Source organism: Mustela nigripes, chromosome 3, assembly GCF_022355385.1.
Source record: "Mustela nigripes isolate SB6536 chromosome 3, MUSNIG.SB6536, whole genome shotgun sequence".
Taxonomy (NCBI): domain Eukaryota; kingdom Metazoa; phylum Chordata; class Mammalia; order Carnivora; family Mustelidae; genus Mustela; species Mustela nigripes.
Genome location: NC_081559.1, coordinates 171,829,330 through 171,844,377, shown reverse-complemented (window position 1 = coordinate 171,844,377; position 15,048 = coordinate 171,829,330). Strand labels below are relative to the sequence as shown.

At 33.0% G+C, this 15,048-nt stretch overlaps 2 protein-coding genes and 1 non-coding gene across 3 annotated transcripts in view; 2 read left to right on the top strand and 1 right to left on the bottom strand.

The window, feature by feature from the left end:
• Window positions 1-8,240, top strand: part of LOC132014588 (CUB and sushi domain-containing protein 3-like) — an 809,760-nt gene extending 801,520 nt beyond the window's left edge. Inside the window, exons 12-13 of the mRNA XM_059395524.1 lie at window positions 5,495-5,677; window positions 8,134-8,240. Coding sequence (XP_059251507.1) covers window positions 5,495-5,677; window positions 8,134-8,240 — 290 coding nt within the window. The remainder of the gene's footprint in view (window positions 1-5,494; window positions 5,678-8,133) is intronic.
• Window positions 931-1,041, bottom strand: LOC132014729 (U6 spliceosomal RNA). The gene has a single exon (XR_009403381.1). It is a non-coding gene; the product is annotated as a U6 spliceosomal RNA (small nuclear RNA).
• Window positions 8,241-9,192: 952 nt separating the features above from the next.
• CSMD3 (CUB and Sushi multiple domains 3) overlaps window positions 9,193-15,048 on the top strand; it is a 439,117-nt gene continuing 433,261 nt past the window's right edge. The window contains exons 1-3 of the mRNA XM_059395523.1: window positions 9,193-9,232; window positions 9,469-9,795; window positions 12,750-12,944. Coding sequence (XP_059251506.1) covers window positions 9,193-9,232; window positions 9,469-9,795; window positions 12,750-12,944 — 562 coding nt within the window. The remainder of the gene's footprint in view (window positions 9,233-9,468; window positions 9,796-12,749; window positions 12,945-15,048) is intronic.

Genomic DNA, 15,048 nt, shown 5'->3' with positions numbered 1-15,048 from the left:
AGTAACCCCGACGGACTCAGCTTCCAACCAAGTCACCACCTATAGAAGGAAAGAAAAACAAAAAGACTACATATCTTTATTGCTACTGCTCATCTTCCACCTAAATACCTTTCCTTCTTTTCTCTTCTCCAATCCACTCAGTGAAATAACTCTAAGCACAAGGATCACCTTTACCTATTTACCAACCTCCAGCTCCAAGAGGGCTTAGCTATACCTCCTTTGTGCCCTCATTTAAGAGCAGAGGATACAACTTATTTATCTTTATATCCATAATACTTAGTATCATTTTGATACATATTAGAAACAAAACAAATATTTCATAAATGGGAAATTAAAGAATGAAAATTCCTCCAGTATAACTTACTGATTTAGACTTTGTGGGGCATGGGGTGGCTTGATTGGTTAAGTATCCGGCTCTTGATCTCAGCTCAGCTCTTGGTTTCAGGGTTGTGAGTTCCACACTGGTTGTGGAACCTACTAAAAAGAGAGAGGAAAGAAAGACTTTGTTTTGCACATAGACTCTGCTATACACAAGTTTTGTGAAATTGTCTGAGTTAGTGTCTTTGGGATGTTACAACAAAAATACCATAAGGTAGGTGGACTAATAACAACTATCTCAGTCTAAAGACTAGAAAGTCTAAGATCAAGGCTCATTTCCTCATCCATAGATGACTGTCTTCTCTGTATGTCCTCACACAGCAAAAGAGGAAAAGGAGCTTTTAAAATCCTCTTTTATAAGGGCACTAATCCCTTATAAATAATGAGGCTTCTAACCTCATGACCTAATCACCTCCTCAAAACTCTACTTCCAAACACCATCACATGGGGGATTAGGTTTCAACATATGAATGGGGGGTGGGGGAGGGCAATTATTCAGTCTATAGCTATGCTTATCTTTTTTCTTTTCTTTTTCTTTCTTTTTTTTTTTTTTTTTTTATGGAACACTTCATGAATTTGCATGTCATCCTTGCACTGAGGCCATGCTAATCTTCTCTGTATAGTTCCAATTTTAGTTAGTATATGTGCTGACGAAGCAAGCACCATACTTATTTTCTGATTCTCAGCTTTCTCATCTGTAAATGAAGATGACAATTAATTCCATCACAGAGTTATGAGGATTAAATTACATAATTAATGTTGAAAAAAGATTTCCACAGTGCCAATACAGTTTTCATGCTCAAAAAATAATAGCCACTATTTTTAGTTATTGTTTGTGACTGTTTCTACTGTAATAGTCATCTGTTGCTTATTAACTATTTGTTCAGATATCAGTTTCACCTTTAAAAAATTTTTAAAGACACTGATATATAATAGGTAGGTATTTATTGTACTTACTGCACATATTTCAGTATGAGAGTACTGTGGCAACAAAATTACATCTTTGTTGAAAATATATCTTTGATAGATGGCTTTTATGATATTGAGGTATGTTCCCTATATCCCTATACTGTGTAGAGTTTTAATCAAGAAAGAATGCTATATTTTGTCAAATGCTTTTTCTGCATCAAGAGGATCATATGATTTTTGTCCCTTCTTTTATTAATATGATGTGTCACATTGATTGATTTGCAAATGTTGAACCACCCTTGCAGTCCAGGAATAAATCCCATGTGGTGAGTAATCTTTTTAATGTACTGCTGGATCCTTTTGTCTAGTATCTTGGTGAGTGTTTTAGCATCCATTTTTATCAGCATTATTGGTCTATAATTCCTTTTGGTGTGGTCTTTGTCAGGTTTTAGGATCAAGGTAATGCTGGCCTCATAGAATAAGTTTGGAAGTTTTCCCTTCGTTTCTATTTTTTGAAACAGTTTCAGAAGAATAGATGTTAGTTCTTCTTTAAATGTTTGGTAGAATTCCCCTGGGAAGCCATCTGGCCCCGGATTCTTGTTTAGGGGGAGGCTTTTGATTGCTGCTTCAATTTCCTTGCAGTTTATAGGTCTGTTCAGATCTTCTATTTCTTACTGTTTCAGTTTTGATAGCTTATATATCTCTAGGAGTCTGTCCATTTCTTCCAAATTGCCTAATATGTTGGCATATAGTCACTCATAATACGTTCTTAAAGTTGGTTGTATTTCCTTGGGGTTGGTCATGATTTCTCCTCTTTCATTCATGATTTTATTAATTTAGGTCCTTTCTCTTTTCTTTTTGATAAGTCTGGCTATAGGTTTATCAGTCTTACTAATTCTTTCAACAAACCAGCTTCTAGTTTCATTGAACTGTTCTACTGTTATTCTGATTACTATTTCATTGATTTCTGCTCCAGTTATTATTTCTCTTCTCCTGCTTGGCTTAGGCTTTATTTGCAGTTCTTTCTCCAGTTCTTTTAGGTGTAAGGTTAGCTTATGTATTTGAGACCTTTATTTCTTGAGAAAGGCATCTATTGCAACGTACTTCCCTCTTAGGACCGCCTTTGCTGTATTGGAAAGGTTATGAAGAGTTGTGTTTTCATTCTCATTAGTTTCCATGAATTTTTTTTTTTTTAATTCTTCTTTAATTGACCCATTGATTTTTTAGCAGGATACTCTTTAACCTCTAAGTGTTTTATTTCCTTCCAAATTTCCTCTTATGATTGAGCTCCAGTTTCAAAGCATTATGATCTGAAAATATGGGAAACAAACTGAGGATTGCTAAAGAGAAAGTGGGTAGGGGATGCAGAACTGGGTGATGGGCATTAAGGAGGGCACAAGATGTGATGAACACTAGGTGTTGTACGTAATTGATGAATTGTTGAACACTACATCTGAAACTAATGATGTACTTTGTGTTGACTAACTGAATTTAAATAATAATAAAAAAGAAAATATAACTTTGATTTTCAAAAATCAAGGAACAAAGGAAAAAAAAATATGGTTGGTTTCAAAACAGTAGAGTAAGCGCTTACTCTCACTTCTATTCCAAAGATTTTAGAAAACATATTTTAAAAATTCACTGATGCTTAAGAATAGAAAGAAGAAGTGTTAGTTGTAATGAGACTATAGGGGAATCCTAACAAAAATTTATATAAATAAATGTGTAAAAATATATACAGAATATAGAGGTAAGCTGAGAATTTCATAAGCCAGTGTCATCATGGGAGGCTATTGCTATGGCTTCTGTGCAGGAAGACCCTGGGCTTCGGGGCTAGAAGCCTCCAGGAAGGAGTGTCAGCAGTTCTGAGAAACTGCAGTGATGACCTCAGAGGAAAATATTTCAGAGCCAGATACCCAGATATGGAGTGAGAGTCCAGTGCAATTATCAAGAGGGAGGGCTCCCCAACTCAAAATGAAGACCACAAAAGTGAACTGCACCACAGCTCAACAGAGGGAAAAATCTACACCCAGAACTACAGGTGGTTCTGACATTAGAAGAAATAAGCCTGAAGGTGGCGGGTGGTGAAGGTGAAGATGGGGAGTGCCGGACCTGCAGAGTTGCGGCAAAGCAATCAGATAAAAACAGTTATTTGTCAGCTTGCTCAAAACCAGCAGTCTTGTTCTTTCCTCAAGTACCTCCTCCCATACTTTCATCACAGGATCAACAACAATTATAATTTACCACTTTCTCTTTAAACATGCTGCTTTAGAACTTTCATTCTGCTCTCTTCATACTCTTCTGCTTATACCCAAGGGAATGGTTGAAAGAGGAATAAGAAAATTATTTTAAATAAGTATATTAGATATCCTCAGAAATAAAAGGAGAAATTGCATTCATGAAAGAATAGTAGGAGGTTATGAAACAATAAAAAGTAATAATAATCATTAAATATTCAAAAAATGACATGATTTTTCAGTATTAGGTTGATTTGGGATTAGATAAGCATACACAGTGAATTAGTAAATCAGAATATGTATACATACATTAACACACACACACACATATACATATATATATATATATATATATTTCTTCAAGAATGCAGAACAGAGAACTTCAAAAATAAGAATTTGAAAGATTGAGCAACATGAAGGCTAAATCCCCAAATTCCAATATTCAATGTAAATGAATTTTAGAGAGATGAAAGTACATAAGAACAATATTTTAAGGGAAATAATGGTAACAATTTCTCAGCAGGTAAAAAGAAATTTACAAGTTATTTGACAGAAGAAATCTATCAAGCACCAAGCTTTAAATAAATAAATAGATAATAAATAAGTAACAATACCTAGGTAAATGATAGTGACATTAAAAACATCAAGTCTAGGGGCTTCTGGGTGGTGTAGTAGATTGAGTGCTGTTTCAGCTCAGGTCTTGATCTCAGTTTCTTGGGATAGATAGAAGTAAAATATTAAATCCAGTGTATTAAAGGAATCATTATAGCCATCTGTGGCATCTGATAAAAATACACAGGTGTTCCAAAATAAATCCAATGTGCTCGCTTCGGCAGCACGTATACAAAAATAAATCCAAAATTATTGTTTGGTTAGAAAAAGAGCAAGTTATAGAATAACAGTCACAGTATACTACAATAAAATTATAATGCATATGTAATGTATGTATTATAATACATAGTTTTAGAGAGGAGTTTAATATTTACATAAATATAGATGTTTATAATATTTCATATGATATATGCCTATGTATAATTATAAAAACATGGGAAAACAACTGGAGAGACCATTCTAATTGGTGCTGGTAGATTATAGAAAAATCGGGAATGTGTGATTGTTGGAATATCAGGATAGAAGCCATAACTTTATCTCAAAGTTTTATCTTTTAAATTGTTTTTCCATCATTTGAAGACAATGTGATTTCATGTGACTTAAAAATAAAAACAACTACCACAATAATTTGCTATTGACATTCTTAGCTTCACAATGAAGATCCTAGACAGTTGGAGTTTCTTTGAATGTCAGCTGAAAGAATGCTTTCGTGTGCTTTTAAGAGAATTTTTTCAACCTTCTTCAATTTAACTCATATAGAAACATTTTTGGAGGAACATATCTGGGTGATTTGGAATGCAGAATTGATTCCTGCCCTAAGAAGTTTTTTTTGACAGGTATAGTTGGGGAAATAATTCAACCAGCAAGTGTCAGGGAGACTGGCAGATCCTACAAGAAAGTTATTCACTGAATGCTGTAGGAACATTAAGATGAGCAACAGTACCTCATATCCTGGTCACGACCTAAGGATTTACTGTATCATGTACAGATAACAAAAATAAGAAATGTTTTGGGGGTTTGGGGAAAATACTGAGATGTGTATGTGTGTGTGTGTGTGTATAGTGCAGACAAAAAATTGAAATTTTCTGTTAGGCACAATCACTAGCATGTGTTTTGATCACCCCAGATTCCCCATCTACAAAATGAGAGAACTACATTTATTGTTTTCTAAAGATCATGTCATTAAATTATAGTTGTAAGAGTAGCACAAAAAAAAAAAAAAAAGGTTGGAAAACATATTCATCTTTTTTGTTCTGAAATATCTCCGATATAGAGAGTGTACATCTACCAAACTGGTCATATGGGTAGCATGTGCCTCAAACCCCTGGAAGGTGACTTGTATCTTCTAATTTTTGCAGAAATTGAAAAAGAAAGTTGTGGTGATCCTGGTACACCCTTATATGGAATTAGAGAAGGCGACGGATTTTCTAATCGTGATGTTTTAAGGTTCGAATGCCAGTTTGGGTTTGAATTAATTGGAGAGAAATCCATTGTTTGTCAAGAGAATAACCAATGGTCTGCAAACATACCCATCTGTATCTGTGAGTACCAAATGCTTTGCTTTCAGATAGCATATGTTACCCTGTCCTTGCATATAATTGCTTTTGTAATTAATTGCAAAGAGCTGGAACCGTGTAATTATTTTTGAACGAGTAGCACTTTGTGATACTATCTTTAACAAGTATGCTTATGCCAAATTATAAATTTCATTAAAGATTTAAATAAAGTTAACATAGTTCACTTGGTAATTGCAAAGTATATGTTACATGTGTTCTTATAATGTTTTATTGGTGGCATTTTATACTTTATAGATAACATACTTCTTACAGAAATTATACATCTGAGCTAATTCTAGTAGATTCATTTATTTTAACAAGATAGTATATGCTTATTTTCGATCAAAAGCACTTAAAATATTTAAAGCTTATATTCTATGTATAATACATTAACTTATTTTTTTGCTTGTAGATGCTCACATTAATACATGCTCTCTGCCATTTATTTATATTGCACAGGGAAAAATTCATTAATGTTTATGATATAGAGTATGCTTGGATTAAAAGAATATGTTTCTTTAAATACATTAAAACATTGCAATTTAACTACAACAAAAATATAATTTATATTATCTATTGATGCGCTTTCAGTTTCAGCTAAATACCAACAAAACAAATGAAACTTATCAGTTATAGGTGTAATATTGAAAATTTTGCATCTGGGCTTTGAATATTCACAAATGGTAACATATAAAGCCAATACTCATGAAAATAAAAATAATTTTCTGGTTTTCAAATTTAAGATATTTCATCTGTATCTAACTTACAATGTTTTTCATTTGTGAAAACTTTCATTCTCTAAAAGGCACAAACTTTACTTCAATATTTAACTGTTTTTTTTTTTTTTAAAGTAGCCTCTTTCAAGACCTACATTCATCTCCGTTACAATATGTGCTGCAAAACATGTATTTTCTTTTATTGGAAATGTTGCTTATTTAACAATTTAAAATTATTTCACATTTTTAAAAGTAACAGAACTTTTAAAGAGACTAGAGGTCATTTTCTAATAGGTATTTTTGCATGGTTAAAAAGAGAAAAATAGAATCAAATACCAAGTAAGCACTATTGTTTCTCAGGATACTGTCTGGATACGTATTGCCATGATACCTAATCTCACGTTTTAGCAACGTGAGTATTTTTTGAATGTGGCAGAAATTACCCCAATTAAAATATGTTTTGGGAGCTCTTTAGAAAATGTAGGAGAGGAAGAGTGCATATAACCCTTCTCCTTTTAGGGCCAGTGTTCATCCCTGACCAAGATCACCTTGTGAAGTTTCTACCGAGCCAGGGGATGTAGCTCAGTGGTAGAGCGCATGCTTCGCATGTGAGGTTTCTACCGTAAGAGAAGAAAATGTATTAGGAGAGTTTGATTGGATTCTCTTAGCATTATATAGTAGTAATACTTCGAAAGACTTAAAGATCCTTAATTCTAGGTGTTCTTCCAAGGAGACAATTTTGTGTACTATTGGAGAATCTATTAATACAATATACCACATCAAAAATGAAATTATTTTTTTAAATTTTATTTTATTTTTTCAGTGTTCCAAGATTCATTGTTTACATATCACAGCCAGTGCTCCATGAAATACATTCTCTTCTTAATACCCCCCACCAGGAAACTGTTTTTAGTCCTTTTTAAGTCATTTTAAGAGGTATTAAAATACATTTAATACAATATTTAAAATAATGCTGACTAAAACAAATTTAAACTCCTGAAAATCTGGAAGACACTTTTTTTTTACTATTTTAAAAGTAAGTAGGCCCTGCAACTTGCTATATGATAAATATGTAGCAATTAATAGTTTTCTATACACCAATAGCTAATTTGAAAATGTAATAGAAAGCTAATTTATTCAGAAAAGTAAAATTGTAAAATATGTGGAAATAATTCTTGCATAAACCCATATAACCTATAGAAAATTACAAACTTATTCAGAAAATAATATTTTATGAGAAAAACATAGGTAGATGCCATATTCCTGAATAAGAACACATTATATTATTACATTATAATAAATGTGAATTATATGAATATTGCTTTGAAAGTTCAATAAAAATCCTAACATAATTTATCTGGGGACACACATTCTTTAGGAATGTATTGACATGCTGCTAGGTTTAAAAAAAAAAAAAGTAGAATTGATGTGAGAATTTTTTAAAAGAAAAGTGCTTAAGTGGCCTTCAAAGTATCATATTAAGTTGCTGCCATAAAATTAGTGTGATACTCACAGAAATATAACCCTGGATCAAAGGAAGTGTCATTAAAAACTGTCTAATATAACAAAGGGTTTAGAATAGAGATCATTTAGATCAGAGATTAACAAAATAAGGTCTTTGGGACAAATGTAGCCTGAAGCCTAATTTGGTAAAGTTTTATTGGAACATAACTGTGTGTTTTCATTTACCTATTGCACATGGCTGATATCCTGCTACTGCGGCAGTGTTAAGTAGTTGCAAAAGAGACGATGTGGTTTGTAAAGCCAAAGCATTTACCATCGGTTCCTTTACGGAAGGTTTGCGGACCCTGTCTTTAAGTCAAAGGCAGTAGAATCAAATGATTCCAGGATGCAGGCAGGTAAAGGTGTGAAAGGAATAGGACGAGGTAGGTATGCACCCATGATGGAAGTGGTGGGGATCTGGAGTGCATTAACTTTTTCAAAGAAGCTAGAATTCCTGACTTTTTCCCCTCAAATGTGAAGTAGGACGATTTTAAAATGTGATTTCAAATTTTTGTACAGGCACAAGCAAAAATCATACCAGACACATTTGCAGTCTGGATGCAGCCCAATGGCTATCAGTTTCCAAGACCTGGTGTTAACTCCTAGCATCATTCCATACAGAAGAAGCAAACTTAGGTTAGAAATTACATTTAAAATGATAAAAAATTATACATATATAGTAATAAACAACTGATTATATATATATATATATATATATATAATTCCTATCATTCTTTTACATATGTTACATATTTTACACACATATATATAGGTATGGTTACATTTTGTCTTTATATTTCTGTAACTAGAGACCTTTGTTTTTTACCCTTTTTCTACTTCCTAAATGTTCTGTTGATCCTTTAGCTCAGATGTTTTTAAAAGTTAAAAGAAAACTGAGGGGAGGTGTCCAGCAGGGGCAGGGAGAGACTTCATCTTAGTAAGATGTGAAAGTTTGTCTTTCTAGTGTTAGCAACTAGTGGTGATAGCTATAAAAGCTAATTTGTCTTCTTATCTGTGTTTTAAACTCTGAGAGCCATGGCAGGAATGAACCTTACCTAAGCACCAACCTCTCTCCAAGTTTTGTCTGGGCTACAACATCCTAGTTCTATTAATATCCGCATAATATTTTTTGTCTTCAATCATTTCCTGAGGATTCTTGCTTTATATGAAAATCTCTAAATATTTTACCAATTTTCTTTCTTAAGCATAGAAACAAAAACTTTGTATAGAACGCCAACACAAATATGATAAATGTCAAAATAAATTGCCTTTATTACTCCCATGACATTTTCTTGCATATTTAAGCATACAGTCACCCAAAGTAACAGTTTGCCTCTTAATATGTGAATATGGTAACATTTTTTTCTGTTTTATAACTTACATTTTTTAATATTATTTTTTCAACCTGCTGATTGATTACCATAGTTGTGGCAAAATAATGTATAATAAGAATAAAATATAATAAGTAAATAAGGTAAAGTTTAATAAGGATATGGCAAAATAAGGTAGAATATTACTTTTGAAAATTTGTTGTATTTTACAATCTTATTTTAACAGTTCCTTGTCTGTCTAACTTTACTGCACCAATGGGAACAGTGCTTTCTCCTGATTACCCAGAAGGGTATGGAAATAATTTAAACTGCATCTGGACAATAATCTCTGATCCAGGGAGCCGGATTCATCTTTCTTTTAATGACTTTGATCTGGAATCTCAGTTTGACTTCCTTGCTGTTAAAGATGGTGACTCTCCAGACTCCCCAATTCTTGGAACCTTTACTGGGGCTGAGGTGCCTTCCCATCTTACCAGTAATAGTCATATACTGCGATTGGAATTTCAAGCGGACCATTCAATGTCGGGACGTGGCTTTAACATCACTTATAACAGTAAGTTTATTTTTTCCGTAAAACATATTTCTACAATGTAGAGCTAGAAAGGAATCACATAAACCAGCTCTCTTCCTCCACAGAACAGGAAACTTGAACAAATCGTATATATGTATAAAATTGTGCCAGGGAGTCATTTAGTTCTTGATTTCCAACCATATTTTACTCCCAGTTGTGTCATTTTTCTGTTTGTGAGAAGCCCGATATTAAGGAAACCTACTATATATCATATACTTTGCTCCATTATTGGTATGCAAACATATAGATGAGAGAAATCTTTCTTTCAAAATATTCATAAACTGGGGCACCTGGCTAGCTCTGTCAGGGGGGCACAGGACTCTTGATCTTGGGGTTGCAGTTTCAAGCTCCATGTTGGATGTAGAGATTACTTAAAAATAAAATCTTAAAAAATAAAATAAAAACCAAAATATTTATAAACACATGGGGAACCTATAAACAAATGGTGACAGAACAGAATTATAATTCCAAAGAAAAAAACTGTAAGGCTGCCAGAAACATTACAGAGCAGGCAGTCATTAACTTAGGGGCAGCAGACCACTGAGCTGATTTAGCAAGGCCACCACCAGAGAGAAGTACCTTAGAGATTAAGTGTGTCATCTCTACAGTGAACCTATGCAACTTCAAATCTTGGCTCTGCTCCATTCTTAGGTTTAATAAATGAGCCTCAGTGTTCCTGTCAGTAAAACTATATTTAGGCTTTTGTAAGGAATCTATTAGATGGTGCATCTAAATAAGTTAGCATAAAATATTTGATACCTAGTAAATGCTCAATAAGCATTAGCTGTCATTTGTTTAGTTGCCTTTTGAACTATCACCTTAACATCTTATTTAATTGTGTTTATTATATTGCTTCCTTTTGAGATTTCTTTACGTTAAATAACCTTATCCAGATAAGAGTTAAATAACTCTTACCTATCACTCATATTCTTTGTATTTTTCTGAAAAAAAAAAAAAATGGTTTGAATATAGCAAAAAAAAAAAAAAAGAATCACATGAAGGAGAAAACATCTTAGTGTATTTACACCCTTACATATTAATGCTTCTGTTTGCAAATGTTTCTAAAGCCATAGAATGAATACTAGTGACTCTCTGTTTTTTTCTTCCTTGATGCTACCACACTGTCAGATATTGACCAACTTGATGAGTTAATATTTGTGTCATATAACAATAGGATTATAGTTTCCTGCTTTAAAAAAAAAAAAATGGCATCTCTAACCTCCACCCCCACTCATTCAGTGCTGAGCTTTGGTTATTAGTAACAAAAAGCAATTACTGCCTTTTCAAAGTGTCACTGGTGGTGAAGTTGTCAACATGTAATTGCACATCATTAAAGTTAAATTAGCTGTGACATGTGTCATACAAACTGTTGTATAAAATAGTTGCTTCATCTGAAAGTCCTTTAAACAATACTTCATTTATATGTATAAAGGTATGCATATATACACATATATATATGCACTTATCCATCTAAATTTTCATTTTATCTTAAACACATATAATTTTTAACTTTAATGTTTATGGTACCTTCAGGATATTATGGAAATATGCCTCCTTGTTTCTTGTTCTGTTTCTCAGTAAATAATATAATCCATCATATGCAAATTCTTATATTTAATGTTTTCTACTGAAATTATATTTTTCTGAAATAAATACCTACCAGGCATTATATTAGGAACAACAAGGCTTAATCAATTGAGGTTTTTGGCACACACAAAAAAATAATAATTAGAAAAAAAACAGTATACCTACAAAATATATTTTGTATATTTTAGAAGTTACTTTAATGTTCTTTTATACTGTTTAACTTAAAAATGAGGAGAATGAATAATAAAGCTTATATAATTTATGAATAATATCAAAGGGATGATTAGTGAGAGACTTTAAAATTACTTCCTGTACTTATGTAGCATGAATATAGAAATAATTGTAAATACCTCATAACTATGTTGTACACATTCAGACTTTGCTATTTAAATGTTCTTTCATTTATCTCATAATAATTTAAATATTTATGGTACATACTTGGTCATCCAGATGAATAAAGAGAACAATTTGGAGGACTCATGTAATCTATAATTTTGAAAGATTAAAATTTGCACATCGTCCCTATACTTCTGCTACTTGCTAAAGATTGGCTAAATATATCCTGGCAGACACAAAATAAAATAAAGTGGCCCTGAATTCAAGAACTCACGTTCTTTTGAGACCTGAGATGAAAACCCAAGATACAGTGTTGTTGAGAAAAAATTAGAAGTCAGAGTGAGGGATACATTTCAATCCTATCTCTATGACCTGAGGCCAGCTACTTATCTTTTTATGAATCTCATATTACTCTTTAGAGCTGTAAATGTTAAATTAGATTATAACTTTTCCAAAGCTTCTTTCACTGCCTCAAACATGGTAATTGCAAGACTTAGCTCCCTTCCCTTTTTCTAGATGGCAGAAAATAGATGACAAATGGAAAATTATAAAGAAATTTTAAGACTTTCATACCAGTTTGAAACTTTTCACTATAACTTCACAAGACTGTCTCTCCATTCAAAAGACTGAATCATAAGAAAAGCTTGCAAAGAGATGTAGTCAACCTGCTATGTATTCAGAATAATTGGAATTCTGACTGGTTTATAGTGGTAATTTTTACCCAGCCAAAGCCTAAAAGCCTAATGATCTCCAGAAATAGGCAGAAGCAGTTCTATTTTGAAGTGTAATCTAGAGTATAATTCATATTTTAAAAGTCACACCTATTTACACCATAGGCAAACAGGTAGGGTCAAAGGAGAGCCACCAATTCCTTTTTTTTTTTTTTTAATAAATAAAGGCTGTTCTAGAAATAAGCATAACTTTTCTCAAAATCAGTTTTTCTCAATGCAAATATATAAGGGTTCGTCTCATACTGCCTGTTTGTGTGTTTTTGTTTGTTTGCTCTTCTCAAGCATTTGGACATAACGAGTGTCCTGATCCAGGAATACCAATCAATGCACGGCGGTTTGGGGACAACTTTCAATTAGGAAGTTCAATTTCAGTTATTTGTGAAGAAGGATTTATTAAAACCCAGGGAACAGAAACAATTACGTGTATACTTATGGATGGAAAAGTAATGTGGAGTGGACCCATTCCAAGATGTGGAGGTAAGTGAAATGGCCAGGGAAAATTATAACCCCATCATAATTGTGCACTAGAACCCATCACAGGGAATGCACCATTTACCAGGACTATAGTAATCCTTACGATAAAATATTATTTAATAATGTACATTAGGCATATTTAGTGAAGCAAATTACACTTAGTGTTTCATGTTAAAATAAATTTTTAGAAATCTTTTTAGAAGTCCCCTTTAAAGAAAGGAACTCTTACCAAAAGATATACTTTAATAAATGGTAAATTGTGGTTGTATGTAGATATTCTCCTTATAGAGTTATAGTTTAGTATGCCTTATAGTTTCTAGTCATCCTCTTTCATGGGATTTGAACTATTCACAGTTTAAACATTTAGTTTTCAAAAATGTGTTAATAACAGGACACCTGGGTGGCTCAGTCGGTTGAGCGTACAACTCTTGGTTTCAACTCAGGTCAGGATCTCAGGGTTGTGAGATCAAGCTCGGGCCAGGCTCCTTATTCAGTGGGAAGTTTGTCTGAGATTCTCTCACTCTCTCTGCCCCTTCCTCCAGCACTCACTTGCTCTCTCTCTCTTTGTCTCTCAAATAAATCTTTAAAAAAAAAAATGTTAACAATGATTAATTGAAATAAATAAATTTATTCTAGAGCAACCATTATTTAAAATGTATAATTTTTGTGGGCATAGTTTGCTAAACACTTTTCTTCAGTTTTGATTTGTTCAATAAGATATAGTTAAGAAAGTTCAGGGCAATATATACATGTATGTAATGTGTGTATGTGTTTGTGTGCAGTATGTGTGTATGCAATGTTTAAAAGTTTATATCTTTGAATATAGACACTCCTATAAAGTCACAAATTATATTGGAAAAGAAAAGATGATCCTACTTAAAAATAAAATATATCAAGTATAGTGTTTCAATTTAGAATCTTTAGGAATGTGTGTATGGGGTGTGGAGCTTCAATTTAGAATTGTCACAATATAGGGTGCCTGGGTGGCTCAGTTAAACTTATGCCTTCAGCTCAGGTCATGATCCCAGCGTCCTGGGTTTAAGCCCCAAGTTGGGCTCCCTAATTACCAGGGAGCCAGCTTCTCCCACTGCTTCTCTTCTGCTGGTGTGAGTTCTTTCTCTCTGTCTCTCTTTCTCTCTCCCTTTCTCTCTCTCATGCTCACCCTAACCCTCTCTCTCTCAAATTAATAAAATCTTAAAAAAAAATTGTGACAATAAGAATTAACTTTCTGTATTGTGCTTTTCTCCTTCCACAGCAGTACCTAAGACTACATATGTTTTTTTATTTAGAGAGATATGGAAGAACTTTTACTAAGGAATAGATAGATGAACCAGAGCCATGAAACCCTTTAATAGATCACCATGCAATAATTAGGTGATGATTTTTAAATAGTTTCTTCTTTTTCTTGCTTTCCCAATTTTTCTTTTTACCTGTGTCCAAACTCTTAATGAAAACCTTTTTTGTCTTTTTTTTTTCAATTTCTAGGTGATAAATAGAGAATATTTAATATATAATTTTCAGAAATATAACAGACTTCATTGACTAATATAGCCATTACCTATAAATGCTGCCATTCATTGAGTTGAACATTTTCAGAATGTCCTGTAATGAACTAACCCAGACCATGCGATTACGTTTTCCTATTATCCCCTTCAATTAGCACTTCCCTCTTCTACTAATCACTTTCTCATTTGTTGTATCAGGGGGCTGAACTAGATGACTTCATGGGTTTTTTTCCCAAACCCCAAATGTTATGGGCTACGCTGGCCATAGTTATGACTGTGCTATTATGTTAAAATAATAATAATAATAATAGAATTGCACAGTAAAGGCAGAAATAAAAAAAAATGTAAAGTAATGTTCATTTTTTTTTCCCCATTATACTTTGCCCCTGAGCTCACTAATTTTTTTAATCATAGTTCCTGACCCGAATTTGGGGAGTCAGTCAGGAAAGCCTACATTAGTATTTGAAAGAAAGTAGGAGATGGGAGAAATTTTGTTTCAGGCAGAGGAAAGGTTACTGGTTTGATGTGCTGGAGTGGAGGATAGAGTGTCAGGGGTTCGATGAATAATCAGAGGGGCACAGAGCATGGCATGCTTTGTAAAT